This window comes from Oncorhynchus clarkii, chromosome 4, assembly GCF_045791955.1.
Source record: "Oncorhynchus clarkii lewisi isolate Uvic-CL-2024 chromosome 4, UVic_Ocla_1.0, whole genome shotgun sequence".
NCBI classification, from domain to species: Eukaryota; Metazoa; Chordata; class Actinopteri; order Salmoniformes; family Salmonidae; genus Oncorhynchus; species Oncorhynchus clarkii.
Genome location: NC_092150.1, coordinates 10,605,607 through 10,620,930, shown reverse-complemented (window position 1 = coordinate 10,620,930; position 15,324 = coordinate 10,605,607). Strand labels below are relative to the sequence as shown.

General features: G+C 42.4%; 1 protein-coding gene across 12 annotated transcripts in view; it reads left to right on the top strand.

Moving 5' to 3' along the window:
* Positions 1-15,324, top strand: part of LOC139406429 (transcription factor SOX-6-like) — a 175,252-nt gene that overhangs the window by 60,606 nt on the left and 99,322 nt on the right. For 10 of the 12 annotated variants that reach the window (XM_071148998.1, XM_071148995.1, XM_071148992.1 and 7 more), the window contains 2 exons: positions 6,096-6,315; positions 8,660-8,867. In XM_071148998.1, the coding sequence (XP_071005099.1) occupies positions 6,097-6,315; positions 8,660-8,867 (427 nt within the window). In that variant the 5' untranslated portion in view covers position 6,096. The remainder of the gene's footprint in view (positions 1-6,095; positions 6,316-8,659; positions 8,868-15,324) is intronic. The other 2 variants (XM_071149000.1, XM_071148999.1) reach the window with 1 other exon arrangement.

Genomic DNA, 15,324 nt, shown 5'->3' with positions numbered 1-15,324 from the left:
GCTACAAAATGGTATATCATATACTGCATTTGAGGAACAATGTGAAAGTAATTCTGCTTTGAAAGTTGATCAACTTGTAAACTCACTTTTGAGAAAATGGTGTTTGAATGTTTTGGTATCTAGTGAAGAGCTCTTCTCTGTCTACACACATTCAGCATTGTTCACACCCTCTTAAGTCTTATCCCCACCCATCTCTTTAAGGGTTAATCCAACCGTTCTTGCTATCTTACTTCCAGACATCTAAGAGAGAGAACAGCTCACTGAACATTACTCACCCTGTCGCTCTATCTGTGGTTTCGCATTCAGAGCGCACACTGGATGCTCTGGCCAATAAGTAGGGTTGTTCCGAAACCTCTGACCTCACAACTACAATCAAGCACCCAAGCTAACTGGCTAACATTGGCTAGCTACTTCCAGACACATAATGAGAGAACACCCACTCTGACCATTGTATTCGCCCTAGTAGAGCTGGTTAGGCTTTTTTTCACGTTATCCAGAGTGTTAGTGACTGTAACTGTGCTGCTGGCAATAATTGAATTATGCTTTGTTGCTGATGTTTACTGACACCGGACAGATTCAACGGGTGTTGAGCGTTCAAAAATGTATCAGTTATTCTGCGCTCTGGCACACTAAGACTTTTGCTAAGAAATGTAGCTAGATAGCTAGCTAGGTGAGCAATTAATCTCAACGCATGACGTAACGTTAGTTAGTGAGCCAGCCAGCTAATGTTAGCTAGCTAGTGTCGTGTCTTTACTATCATTAAATGAAGACTTAGTTTTTATCAAAGATTCTCTGTAATTAGTATTATGCGATCAAACTGATTAATCATGTAACCATAATTAACTAGGAAGTCGGGGCACCAAGGAAAATATTCAGATTACAAAGTTATAATTCCCAAATATAACCTTTCAGATATTTTCATTTCTGATCAATAGTCTTCTGATTAATGAATGAATTATTTATTTTACCTCACGTTAGTCTCATTCCAAATGTCGTAAATTGTTGGTTATCTGCACGAACCCAATCTTCACTATGAGTCATCCATAGATCAATTGTCTTAAATCATTTATTTATTACTAACTAAGTAATTCACAGAAATGCATAAACAAACAGTAGATAGTTACAAGGAAATTATAACGGAGTTTCCCTAGTGGGATAAACCGGCACCGCGGCTTGTTGTACAAAAGGGAAGTGGGGGTCGACTGAGAAGACAACACACAGTTGATAATTATAACAATTGAAATGCTAATCCTTTGCACATTAAAGCTCACTCATTCGGGAACAATTGCAATCAATATATATATTTACGCTCAGTGTGTCGTCGGGATCTTTGTTGAAAAGTTCGTTTCTGTTGGAGAGTTTCCGTCCCCCCTCTCTCTCTCTCTCTCTCTCTCTCTCTCTCTCTCTCTCTCTCTGTCGTGGTTAGAGTGCATAGTTCAGAGCGACATTCATTTATGTTGTTGTAGAATGGATGTTTCGGCGCTTGTCATTCTTCGCGTTCAATGATACCGAATTCCTAGCTGCAGACTAGTAATTAATATCAAAGACTTGTTCTTATTCTGTCGGTATCGATAGTCTAAGAGTTTAACCACGTTGTATGGTTAAAAGATTCAGCAATGGTCTGCAACCTTTGTCCTCCCGTGATTGAGAGAAACATGTTCTACTGAGAATTTCTCAAAGTTGGGTTTTATTCGGAATTGCAGAAAAGGGGCTGTCGCAGGATGCCTGACCCTAACTGGGCTCATGGGCAGTCCTCTGATTTAGTTCAACTCAAAAGGGAATTGGAGTTTCCTTCATTAAACAGTCCAAAATCACATTACACAATTTTACAAACGTAAGTAAAGTATCATACTCACTCATTCATCTTATACAACAATTAGATGTAAATCTCATATCTGAGGCTATTATATAAACAGTGTTATGGTAATGTGGCAACACCGTCTCCCATGAGCTTTCCAAAGTTGTAACAAACGGACCAGTACGTAGCTGGATTCCTTTGTTCTCTATGAAACTTCACTCTATCTCTATACTGTGTGGCCATGAGGAGATCCCCTCCTCAGGAATTTACGACCTCTCTCTGACCACAGCAGCCTAGTTGAAGAAGGCAAGGGGGAGGCAGGGAGAGGGGGATGGGGCTTGCTGTACCCAAAGAGGGCAACGTCATGACACTAGCTAATAGTACACATTAACTTGAAAGGAAAATACTTTGTCACAATTAGAGTGGAGTCTTTTGTTAAGACATGTAGCTAGCTAGCTAGCTAAACAATGGACCATAATCACAACTCATGACGTTACTACCCTGCATGAATCTGCAGGTAGTTAACCACCAGGTTCTATGGCTATAACTAGTCAAACAAATGTGTCTGAGATACGAATAATAAAATCATACACATAACGTTAGCTAGCAAACAGTACACTTGAAATGAAACCACTTTCTGTCAAAATTAGAAATGTGTAATATCTGAAAATCTTACCAGTATAAATCATGGTTGGACACATCTTCTGTCTGATGCCATGCATTGTTGCCTTAGTTTGACGATGTATTCCAAACTTTTCTCCATCTCCTCAGCTATCATACTCAAATTACACTGATCTCAAAACTCGGTCTTTCAGAAAGTGAAGAGCATACACATAACGTTAGCTGGCTAACAGTACACTATAACTTGACATTAGGTTTATGCAGTTTTACTACGCAATAAAAAAATATTCAAATCAGTTTTCGACAGGATTACCTAAACATACTGACCAGCTCCAATAGACAGACATATGCTATATGGTAGACCAATCCAAACTCATCTCTCGGCATGTCCAGCCCACTCATTATCTCAGCCAATCATGGCTAGCGGGAAGGTTGTTTCCTTTTTCTGTGGCTAAACCAACTAGGCTCGTAATTTAACAATTGCATTTGCATTTTCAGATGGCATACTCGTTTGATATTAAGGCACATGAAAGTTCACATGTTCAACAAGGCATTTCTGTGAAAAAATGCTTTGGTTTTTTTTAACGTTCAAACAGCTCTCCTGTGAAGTAATGACATCCGATGTAAACCTAGTTTCCTGAATCGGGTCACATATGTTGACATTGTAGTGGTGCTGAGATGATGAATTTTCCATTTTAAAGGACAACTCCACCCAAAAACGAACTTTTGATATTTGTTTCATTAGTCCATTGTTGATATAGTCACAAAATGTTTTCCATGTCACCAACCAAGTTTTCAAGATATATAACTTTCATAATACAGAAATACAGCTGTATGATGCATTTTGCATCATATGATGCTGTGTTTTACATCCTATGATGCAAAATGCATCATACCAGCTGTAGTTCTGTAATTTGAAAGTTATATATTTTGAAAACTTGATTGCTGACATGCAAAAAAATGTGGGACTTTATCAACAATGGACGAATGAAACAAAAACCAGAATATTGTATTTGGGTGAAATTTTCCTCTAAGTTGGAAGTAAGCATGGCAGCAATTTAGATGAATACAGTAGAGGTATTTGGTGGTGTAATTAACCAATGATGCTATCGTCAGTGTCACGGTAGGGTCAGGACTGGTGTCAGATGTCATCTTTGCAATGGACATCTGTCTAAGTTTGGCTTTGCCCACAATCAATACACACCCTTTGAACACGTACACATATGTAAGCATACACGTACACACACACAAACACGCACGGAAGCACACACACGTTCACACACTTACATACACACACACGTGCACAAACACAAGTACACACACACTGCTAGTGCTGACACTGTCCCCGCTCCCCAGGTTTCCTTTCAGCACTTATGATGTATAATGTTCTCCAGTTGACAGTTACAGACCCCCCACCTCTGATCCACTGTATATGCTCCTATCAAATCACTGTGGACACCTGCTACTGCGGGAGTCACTCTCAAGGACCCCCCCCTTCTCTTTTTCTCTTTCTCTTTTTCTCTCTTTCTCTAACTCGTTTCTTTCACTCCCTTTCCTTCCCATTTGATCACATTCTCTCTTTAGCTTTCTTTCTCAACCTCTCTCTCTCTCTCTCTTTCTCTCTCTCTTTCTCTCTCTCTCTCTCTCTCTCTCTCTCTCTCTCTTAGATAGTTGAGTAAGGGTTAGATTTAGGTATTAGGTGGCCCAGGAGATGGAATACTTCAGACATAGACCATCCTGCGTGATTGATGGGGTGCTAATACTGAAGTGGCGATCTGCTTTACATTTTAGAAACTGAGGTTGGCTCTCTTTGGTGTAAAACACAACTCTCATGTTCCCACCTTTTAATCCCATTTGAGTTCGGATTCTCCACACTTCTCCCCAAGCGTGCACTTGCACACACTCTGTCATTCATTTAATATCATAGGATCGGTGTAACCATCATACCATTGTCAAATTCATGACAGGAAGTTTGCAGGTGTACACTTTGGGAGAAGTGGAGAATCGGCATTCAACTTTTGTTTTGGCAAGAAACACTAAACAATATGGAGATTTGAGGGGTTTTGTGTGTAAATTAATTGCAGCAAATTCTTTATTGATGTGGTAAGGTCAGGTGTAGGAAGTACAGGGTTACTTGAATCTACTGTATTTTCAATGCTGCAGGTCTGAGGCTTTTGCTTTAGGAAATACAGGTTTCCACAGAAACCCACTTGAATTAAGCCTACTGTGTTTTCACTGCTGCAAGGTGATGAGTGATCGACAAGTGATACAGATGTTGGATCTTAATTTGATCGCTCTTTTGTTGCTGAGACTTTTCCTGCACAGCAGATTAATAATTTTTTATTTTATTTTACCTTTATTTTACCAGGTAAATTGACTGAGAACACATTCTCATTTTCTTTTGAACTTTGTGATTTACATAAATTCTGAAAACGTGCACTAACACATCATATTCAATTCAATTTTGTTTCAATTTCAAGCAGAAATTTGCATCCTGTAGCTCTAACTCCAAAAAGTTTTGGGACACTGTAAAGTCCATGGAGAACAAGAGCACCTCCTCCCAGCTGCCCACTGCACTGAGGCTAGGTAACACGGTCACCACTGATAAATCCATGATAATCGAAAATTTCAATAAGCATTTCTCAATGGCTGGCCATGCCTTCCTCCTGGCAACTCCAAACCCGGCCAACACTGTCTAATAGATTATCCTACCACAAATGGGTGTATTACTGTGTGTGTGTGTGCGTGCCGGTGGGTGGGGATGGGGGGGAATGTATCATGTTCAAAATGGCCTTTGGAGAAAGGGTAACACTGGAGAAGAAGATAGAGAAAACTCTGTCCCATAGGGCTGCACACAATTGGCCCAGCGTCGTCCGGGTTAGGGGATGGCTGGGGTGGTTTTACTTGGCTCATCGCGCTCTAGCTACTCCTTGTGGCGGGCCGGGCGCCTGCAGGCTGACCTCGGTTGTCAGTTGGGCGATGTTTCCTCTGACACATTGATCAAACTGGCTTCTGGATTAGGTGTTAAGAAGCGCAGTTTGGCTGGTCATCTTTTTGGAGGATGCATGACTCGACCTTTGCCTCTCCCGAGCCTGTTGGGGAGCTGTAGCGATGAGACAAGATTGCAATAGGATATCATGAAATTGGGAGATAAAGGGGGTAAAATACAAAAATACAAAATAATAAATGAAAGACAGGCGCTGGAGAAGATTTGCAGTGTAAGCTTGATTGTCTTCCTAATGATTGACTTCAATACTCGAACTTCTAGGAATCAGTAGATGATGGAGTCATAACACTGATAAAATTCCATCTGCTATCGGCAACATAAGATTAATCAAAGCAAACTTTGTTTATAGAGCACATTTCTTACAGGGGAGGCATTTCAAAGTGCTTAACAAATAAAACAACACAAGGGGAGGAAAATAAAAACAAGGAAGTCTTCCTGTGGTTCACTTCTGTCCATCAGTGTGTTTGTAATGTAGAAGAAAGTGTATTTTCTTGTCTTTCCCTTCAAGTGTGAGAACATTCTACAGTATCATCCCAACATCCACTCTAATCCTGAATATTCAGTGTTAAGGGGTGTTTTGTGGTTTTTCCCCAACAGGTGCATAACAAGATACAGATATGAATGAATGTGGAAGAAAAAGTCATGCATTTTTTCATTGTTTTTTTATAGAATGATGTCTTCCAAGCAAGCCACATCTCCGTTTCCCCCAGCGACGGAGGAAGAGGACGCGATGGGTCAGGACGATGTGGGCTGGGCCAATGAGGACAGAGAAAGCCAGGACCAGCCGGCCTCACCCACTCTGCACAGCAAACCCCTCCCAGAGGAGCACCAGCCAATCAGAGACAGCCAGCCTGAGTCGGCGTGGAAGAGTATAGGCTCTACTCAGACGGTGAGACATACACACACACACTCTTCATAAGATTGACACTGTCACTGATCCCCATTATAGAGGAATCTTCCTCTTTAAGACAAATGCCTCTTGGAACAGTTTCAAGGACGTCTTTAGATGTCTCTGTTAGCCAAAGCCCCTTGTGTTTGTAACATAAGCCATCTAATGTTCTTGGAGATCCCCTCACTCTGTAAGAGGAGGAGACGACATTCAGAAATAAACCTCTCGTCGGGCCACCTGTGCTAGAGTGTGTGCTGAGGGACAATGTCGGTTCACTATTAAAAACAGTATGGTTATGTCCCAAATTGCACCCTATCCCTAGATAGTGCAGTACTGTTTACCACGACCCATAGGGCTCTGGTCAAATGTAGTGGACTATATGGAGTAGGGTGCCATTTGGGATGCATTCTATCGCTGTGCTACAGTATTACTGGCCCCATGAATGCCCTTTGACCTATGATGTCATAAGTGTACAGATGTAGTATCTTAACTGGATCACCCTGTTGCGGGAAAATGTAAAACTTGTAGTGTATTTGTGGTTTAAAAAGGCTTTTGAAGTTTGTAATTTCCACACAAAAAAATGGACATATTTAGTCCTGTGGGATTTGTCTTTGCTGTATTGTCAGAGTTGGCTGTTTTTAACCTGAAAACCACTGCTATCTCCATGCATGACAGGTGTGTACCTCTTACCCTTGCCACACAGGCTATGACCTGTGGCATTCTTCTGCGTTGAGTTTAATTCGTCAATCACAAGAAGGAGGGAGTGGATATCTGTAACCGTGTTCTTGGCACAGGCCCAAAAGGGGACTGCCTTTGTTGCGAAACCCAGGAGTTATGGCCTTTGTCCCAAATTACACCTTATTCCCAAATAGTGCACTAGTTTTGACTGAAGGCCCTATGGGTAGTACACTACATAGGGAAAAGGCAGCCATGGGATGTAGATATCAACTTTTCCCTTCCCCACTGCCGTGCCAAGGTGTCATACTCTGGCTGCCAATACAGGAGTCTAGATTCTGCTCTAAGAAGATGATTTTACCAACAACACCCACAAACATTAGATGATTTGAACAACACCCACAACAGCAACAACCACAAACATTAGATGATTTGAACGACACCCTCAACAGCAACAACCACAAACATTAGATGATTTGAACAACACCCTCAACAGCAACAACCACAAACATTGGATGATTTGAACGACACCTACAGCAGCAACAACCACAAACATTAGATGATTTGAACGACACCCACAACAGCAACAACCACAAGCATTAGATGATTTGAACAACACCCTCAACAGCAACAACCACAAACATTAGATGATTTGAACGACACCTACAGCAGCAACAACCACAAACATTAGATGATTTGAACGACACCCACAGCAGCAACAACCACAAACATTAGATGATTTGAACAACACCCACTGCAGCAACAACCACAAGCATTAGATGATTTGAACAACACCCTCAACAGCAACAACCACAAACATTAGATGATTTGAACAACACCCACTGCAGCAACAACCACAAACATTAGATGATTTGAACGACACCCTCAACAGCAACAACCACAAACATTAGATGATTTGAACGACACCCTCAACAGCAACAACCACAAACATTAGATGGTTTGAACAACACCCTCAACAGCAACAACCACAAACATTAGATGGTTTGAACAACACCCTCAACAGCAACAACCACAAACATTAGATGATTTGAACAACACCCTCAACAGCAACAACCACAAACATTAGATGATTTGAACAACACCCTCAACAGCAACAACCACAAACATTAGGTTATTTGAACAACACCCTCAACAGCAACAACCACAAACATTAGATGATTTGAACAACACCCACAACAGCAACAACCACAAACATTAGATGATTTGAACAACACCCTCAACAGCAACAACCACAAACATTAGATGATTTGAACGACACCCTCAACAGCAACAACCACAAACATTAGTCAATAGAGAGGTGGTGAAAAGTCTAATTTAAAAAGCAATTATATAAATAGTGATTGTAGTTTAAGTTACAATTTACTTGGTGGTGAGTTAGTTATTAGTTGAAATAATGGCCATTAATATTTAGGTGAGGTAAATTAAGAAGTCAGAGTATTTCCAAACCCCCATTTTACCTTTATTCACGTAAACAAGAACAAATTATTGTTTTCAATCACAGCGTTTTACTCTAGAGCCTTGTTCAGGGGCAGAATGACAGATTTGTACCTTTTCAGCTCGGGGATTTGATCTTGCAACCTTTTGGTTACAAGTCCAATGCTCTAACCACTAGGCTACCTATCGCCCCATGTTGTATTTGTTCCTATAGGACAATGGTAGCAGCAAGGGCTGTTCCTTGTACTACCGGAATAACTCTACCTCTCCACTAAAGCCCGAGGAGTGTTCTCGGGAGCGGGGCGAGCAGCTAGGCGGATCGACCTTCGGAACACTTGAGCGCCGCAAAGGAAGCCTGGCCGACGTGGTGGACACACTGAAACAAAAGAAACTGGTGGAGCTGACAAAGACAGAGCAGGACGGTAGGAGAAGGCCTTTACCCCCTCTGTACGTGTGTGTGCTCTTCTGTACATGGACATGTTTAACTATACTTGAAGACCAGAAGTCCCCACAAGAATAGTAAACAAACAAACATTTGACCATCTGAGGACATTTTGTCGGTCCCCAAAAGGAAAAAAGCTATTGTGTTATGGTTAGAATGTTAGGTTTAGGGGTTAAAGGTTAGTGTTAGGAGTTAGGGTTAGGGTAAGAATTATGTTTAGAGTTAAGGAAAATAGGATTTTGAATGGGAATCAACTGTGGGTCTCCACAAGGTTAGTTAAACAAGACTGTGTGTGTGTGTGTGAGCTCTCCTGTATGTGTGTGTGCGTACTGCGTACATGCAGTATGTTTAGCTTTTCCTTTGTGTCTATATCCTCTTCAGAGGAACTTTAACCATTCAATTACAAGTGCCAAATCCCCCACCCATAGATCACAGATCTGTGAGAAGTGAAATCACTAGTTTCCCTTTTCTCCACCTCAGATCTGTCTCCTCACATCAGGCCAGTGGTTGACTCCCATTGCATGCTCCTGCATGCTCCTATACCCCACAGCTATGGAGATCTGACATCTCTCTGTACTGCTATGCTACACATGGTAATTGTCATGATATCAGAGGCCCCACTGATCTATCGTCCTAATGCTTCACTTTGTTATTGATATGGTGCAGTGTAGAGTAGTGATCTCTAGAGCCAAATAGCCACAGGCATCACCGCTTCATCACAGCTTCTACTTTACTGTAGATAGTCTTTGGTTTACTGTGAGTGAGCCACTTTATCTCTCTCTCTCTCTCTCTGTGTGTGTGTGTGTGTGTGTGTGTGTGTGTGTGTGTGTGTGTGTGTGTGTGTGTGTGTGTGTGTGTGTGTGTGTGTGTGTGTGTGTGTGTGTGTGTGTCTGTGTGTGTCATCTGCCTGTCTAACAGAAGTGATGTACATCGATGCTAAGGCAGGGAGACAAAGCACACAGAGCTGAGAGTGTCTTGATGCAGTGTCAGCGTTCCCCCATCTGTTTTTGGTCAATTTGTGTGTCTTAAGTTTTTCCACTCCCATATAGGGGATACATTTGACTGAGCTGCCCCTCTTGGCCAGGTCTCCCTTGGGAAGAGGTCTTCTGACCTCAATGTGAATACCTGCTTAAATATATATATATATATATGTATATGTGTGTTTTTATAATAGAAATAGTAGTCAACAGAATTCATAGGTGTAAAATTATATTAATGAATATGATCAACACAGTAATCTACTGTAGCTTCCCAAATCACCCTCTGGTTTGTTCCTATATATCCTTTAATGGCAATGGTGAAATGTACAGTAAAGGTTCATTGTTATCCTTTTTTACATGTTTTATTCACTCCCCAAGGACCCACCAGTCACAACAAACAATAACCCAAACACTGCAGTGTAGATTAGGATTCATCCATCCATCTATTTTAACAATCCATCTATTCATCCAACCCGTTGGCTATAAGTCACATGTCTCTGTTTTAGCTCCCTATGTGAAGTCTACGATCAGGATTAAATGAGTTACAGTGACAGCGATGATTCCTTATTGCTCTTCATTCTAACCTTTAGTATTTCAGCCCTTTATTCGTTGTATATTAAATATTGTGGATGATGCGTTTCATTTACGTTTTTGGCATTTGACCCTGCCCAGTGAGATTAGCAGATGGGTTCATTTTATGTGATGTGTTTTGCTTAAGACAGTGATTTATTTATTGATCTCCTGCTAAGGCTGAGAGACTTCTACATGAATGAATTGATTGGCTCTGCGAACATCGCTCCACAAATGTAAATGCAGCTGTAAACGTACACTATAGATCCAGATTGAAGTGCTGTTTACGTCTCTTTACAGAAACACATCTCTAAAACTACCAAACCCTTTTTTCTTCCTTTTTTCTTTTGTTAAGGATTCACTTTTTTAGGCCACCCATTGCCCTTTGACCTGTTCTGAGATTATTCATAAAAACAATATTAAGGACAATCATTTTGTAGCTATGGTTTCTATTTTGCTTTTATATTGCTTCGACTCGTACATTACTATGGACATTGCCTTATTCATACATGTTTGGAAAGACAGAGAACGAGGGAGTCTTTATAGCTGGGTGTGCAGTGTGCAGGGGAGAGTGGGGTAAGTGGAGCCTCCCTTGTTTCACGGAAAACATATACAAAAGTAATTATTTGACTAAATATTTAGGAAGAGGTCCTTTTTCCCGTGGAGTATGTGAAGGAAGAAACCACATGGAAAAAAGCGGTAAGCAAGTTAGATCCAAATAACTTATTTTCATCAAGTCAAATGAATATATTGTGTTAGAGGTTTCGTGATGCTTGTATCTAATTTAACGTTTTTTAATACAACCATTAGGATCTCTATAAGCTTCAATATGAGGTTCTAAACCTAGCGGGAAAGTGCATCCTTGTAGCTGTGTGGGCTAACCAGGTCAAAATGGTTGCCTTGCACTAAAACAAATGTGGGCTTGTTTGGTTGACTCAATTGCTGGGTTGCAGGCGTTGGGTCACTTAGCTGGGTTGTTTTCTTTAAAAACAGTTGGGTTTTTGGTGCTGGGTGTTGGGTTATGGATGCTGGGTGTTGGGTTTTTGGTGCTAGGTGTTGGGGTTATGGATGCTGGGTGTTGGGGTTATGGATGCTGGGTGTTGGGTTTTTGGTGCTGGGTTATGGATGCTGGGTGTTGGGGTTATGGATGCTGGGTGTTGGGGTTATGGATGTTGGGTGTTGGGGTTATGGATGCTGGGTGTTGGGTTTTTGGTGCTAGGTGTTGGGTTATGGATGCTGGGTGTTGGGGTTATGGATGCTGGGTGTTGGGGTTATGGATGCTGGGTGTTAGGGTTATGGATGCTGGGTGTTGGGTTATGGATGCTGGGTGTTGGGTTATGGATGCTGGGTGTTGGGTTATGGATGCTGGGTGTTGAGTTATGGATGCTGGGTGTTGGGGTTATGGATGCTGGGTGTTGGGGTTATGGATGCTGGGTGTTGGGTTATGGATGCTGGGTGTTGGGTTATGGATGCTGGGTGTTGGGTTATGGGTGCTGGGTGTTGGGTTATGGATGCTGGGTGTTGGGTTATGGATGCTGGGTGTTGGGTTATGGATGCTGGGTGTTGGGTTATGGACATTATTAGGCAATAACATGGTATACCTTATTATAATATGCAATAAATCATCTTAATATTGTAGAAGAATGTGTAAAAAAAAATCTGAAATTTGAATTTGCAGTATGTAAACTTGACATGAAGAACATGAATGACATTTACTCTCACAGTTGGCCAATAAGATCTATAACCTTAATGTTTATGTTAAAAAAGACCCAACTGCTTGGTCAACCCATTATGAGAGTAAAAAAAATACCCAACTGAGTGTTAAATTAACCCATGTTTGGGTAATCCCAACAAAACAGCATTTTGGGTAATTCATGCAACCCAACTGACTAGGTCAAAATAACCCAACATGTGCTAGGTCAAAATAACCCAACATGTGCTAGGTCAAAACAACCCAACATGTGCTAGGTCAAAACAACCCAACATGTGCTAGGTCAAAATAACCCAACATGTGCTAGGTCAAAACAACCCAACATGTGCTAGGTCAAAACAACCCAACTGACTAGGTCAAAACAACCCAACATGTGCTAGGTCAAAACAACCCAACTGACTAGGTCAAAACAACCCAACATGTGCTAGGTCAAAACAACCCAACTGACTAGGTCAAAACAACCCAACATGTGCTAGGTCAAAACAACCCAACTGACTAGGTCAAAACAACCCAACATGTGCTAGGTCAAAACAACCCAACTGACTAGGTCAAAACAACCCAACATGTGCTAGGTCAAAACAACCCAACTGACTAGGTCAAAACAACCCAACATGTGCTAGGTCAAAACAACCCAACATGTGCTAGGTCAAAACAACCCAACTGACTAGGTCAAAACAACCCAACATGTGCTAGGTCAAAACAACCCAACATGTGCTAGGTCAAAACAACCCAACATGTGCTAGGTCAAAACAACCCAACTGACTAGGTCAAAACAACCCACTATTTAACCAGCGCTGCGTTATTTTTAGCACATCATCTTTTCTTTGTTTGGGGGAAACTAGGCTAATGACCATGGGGTAAGTTGAGCCAATGGAAGTGTTTTTTCTTAGGTCTTAATAAGCCTGTGTTAAAGATAGACATGGTTTTAAAAAGTTAGTGGTAATATTTAATTCAGTACAGAAATTTGTAGGCGGCTTAACTTACCCTGTCCCTTAACTTACCCTGTCCCTTAACTTACCCTGTCCCTTAACTTACCCTGTCCCTTAACTTACCCTGTACCGCGGCTCAACTTTCCCCATAAATTGGACAAGCTGTATATTCAGATTATTTCCAGGGATACACAACATCCTGAAATATATGTAGATATCTTTGTTAGAAAGAATACTATATTTCCCTTGACGGAGTGATGCTGAACTTACCCCACACTCCCCTAGTGCTGAACCAATGAAACAAAGTTTAGCACCACTGAACTGTCTATTACTTTATGGTTTTGTGGTGTGCACTGCTTTTACAGACTGCCTAGAGTGGGTTAGTGGTGTGTCTAGTGAGCTGCTGTTTGTCAGCTCACTGCTGCGTGTCAGAGGTCAAATAGGGGGTGCTTATATTTGTGTAACCTGTACACAAGTGTGTGCTGTGAAATGGAAATGTGTTTTTTGCATATCCCACTCTCTTGGAGAGTAGGGTCTGGGCTATTATTGGCAGCGATCCTGGAGCAATTAGGGTTAAGTGCCTTGCTTAAGGGCAGATTGACAGATTTTTCACCTAGTCATCTCGGGGATTCAAACTAACATCATTTCGGTAACTGTCTCAACACACTAACCACTAGGCTACCTGCCACCCCACAGAGTTAGCAGGTCACTGTGGGTACAGGTCATGAGGTGTGTTGTAGTTAGAGGCTCACTGTGGGTACAGGACATGAGGTGAGTTGTAGTGAGAGGGTCGCTGTGGGTACAGGACATGAGGTGTGTTGTAGTGAGATGGTCACTGTGGGTACAGGATTGTTGCTGTGGGTACAGGACATGAGGTGTGTTGTAGTGAGAGGGTCACTGTGGGTACAGGGCATGAGGTGTGTTGTAGTGAGAGGGTCACTGTGGATACAGGACTGTTGCTGTGGGTACAGGACATGAGGTGTGTTGTAGTGAGAGGGTCACTGTGGGTACAGGACTGTTGCTGTGGGTACAGGACTGTTGCTGTGGGTACAGGACATGAGGTGTGTTGTAGTGAGAGGGTCACTGTGGGTACTGGACTGTTGCTGTGGGTACAGGACATGAGGTGTGTTGTAGTGAGAGGGTCACTGTGGGTACTGGACTGTTGCTGTGGGTACAGGACATGAGGTGTATTAGAGTTAGAGGGTCACTGTGGGTAAAGGACTTTTGCTGTGGGTACAGGACATGAGGTGAGTTGTATGAGAACTGTGGACTTGTGGGTGAGCGGCCCACTACTTTCAAAAACATTAGTGTCTGTGTTCTTGGTGATGTTAGAAATAGTCAGTTATGTCTTTGACAATAAAATCCACCCTCCTCCCTCCAAGCCTGCCCTGTCCATCTCCGCCGCATCCCAAATGGCACCCTATTCTCTTTATAGCCTCCTCTTCCTGTTAAAAAGGCTCATCAAGGGTGACTTCCTGAGGTGGGATTTGCTATGATCAAATGGAATAAACCCTATTAGCCACCAAGCGCTCACTTGGCTTAACTGACCTGACCCCAGTGCAATCCGTAGCCAAGGGTTAAAGTGCGGTCTCTATAGCTCAGCTCACTGTTAGCCGTCAGCTTCTACCCCCCTCTCAGCTCACTGTTAGCCGTCAGCTTCTACCCCCCTCTCAGCTCACTGTTAGTCATCAGCTTCTACCCCCCTCTCAGCTCACTGTTAGTCATCAGCTTCTACCCACCTCTCAGCTCACTGTTAGTCATCAGCTTCTACCCCCCCTCTCAGCTCACTGTTAGTCATCAGCTTCTACCCCCCTCTCAGCTCACTGTTAGTCATCAGCTTCTACCCCCCTCTCAGCTCACTGTTAGTCATCAGCTTCTACCCACCTCTCAGCTCACTGTTAGTCATCAGCTTCTACCCCCCTCTCAGCTCACTGTTAGTCATCAGCTTCTACCCCCCTCTCAGCTCACTGTTAGTCATCAGCTTCTACCCCCCTCTCAGCTCACTGTTAGTCATCAGCTTTTACCCCCCTCTCAGCTCACTGTTAGTCATCAGCTTCTACCCCCCTCTCAGCTCACTGTTAGTCATCAGCTTCTACCCCCCTCTCAGCTCACTGTTAGTCATCAGCTTCTACCCACCTCTCAGCTCACTGTTAGTCATCAGCTTCTACCCCCCTCTCAGCTCACTGTTAGTCATCAGCTTCTACCCCCCTCTCAGCTCACTGTTAGTCATCAGCTTCTACCCCCCTC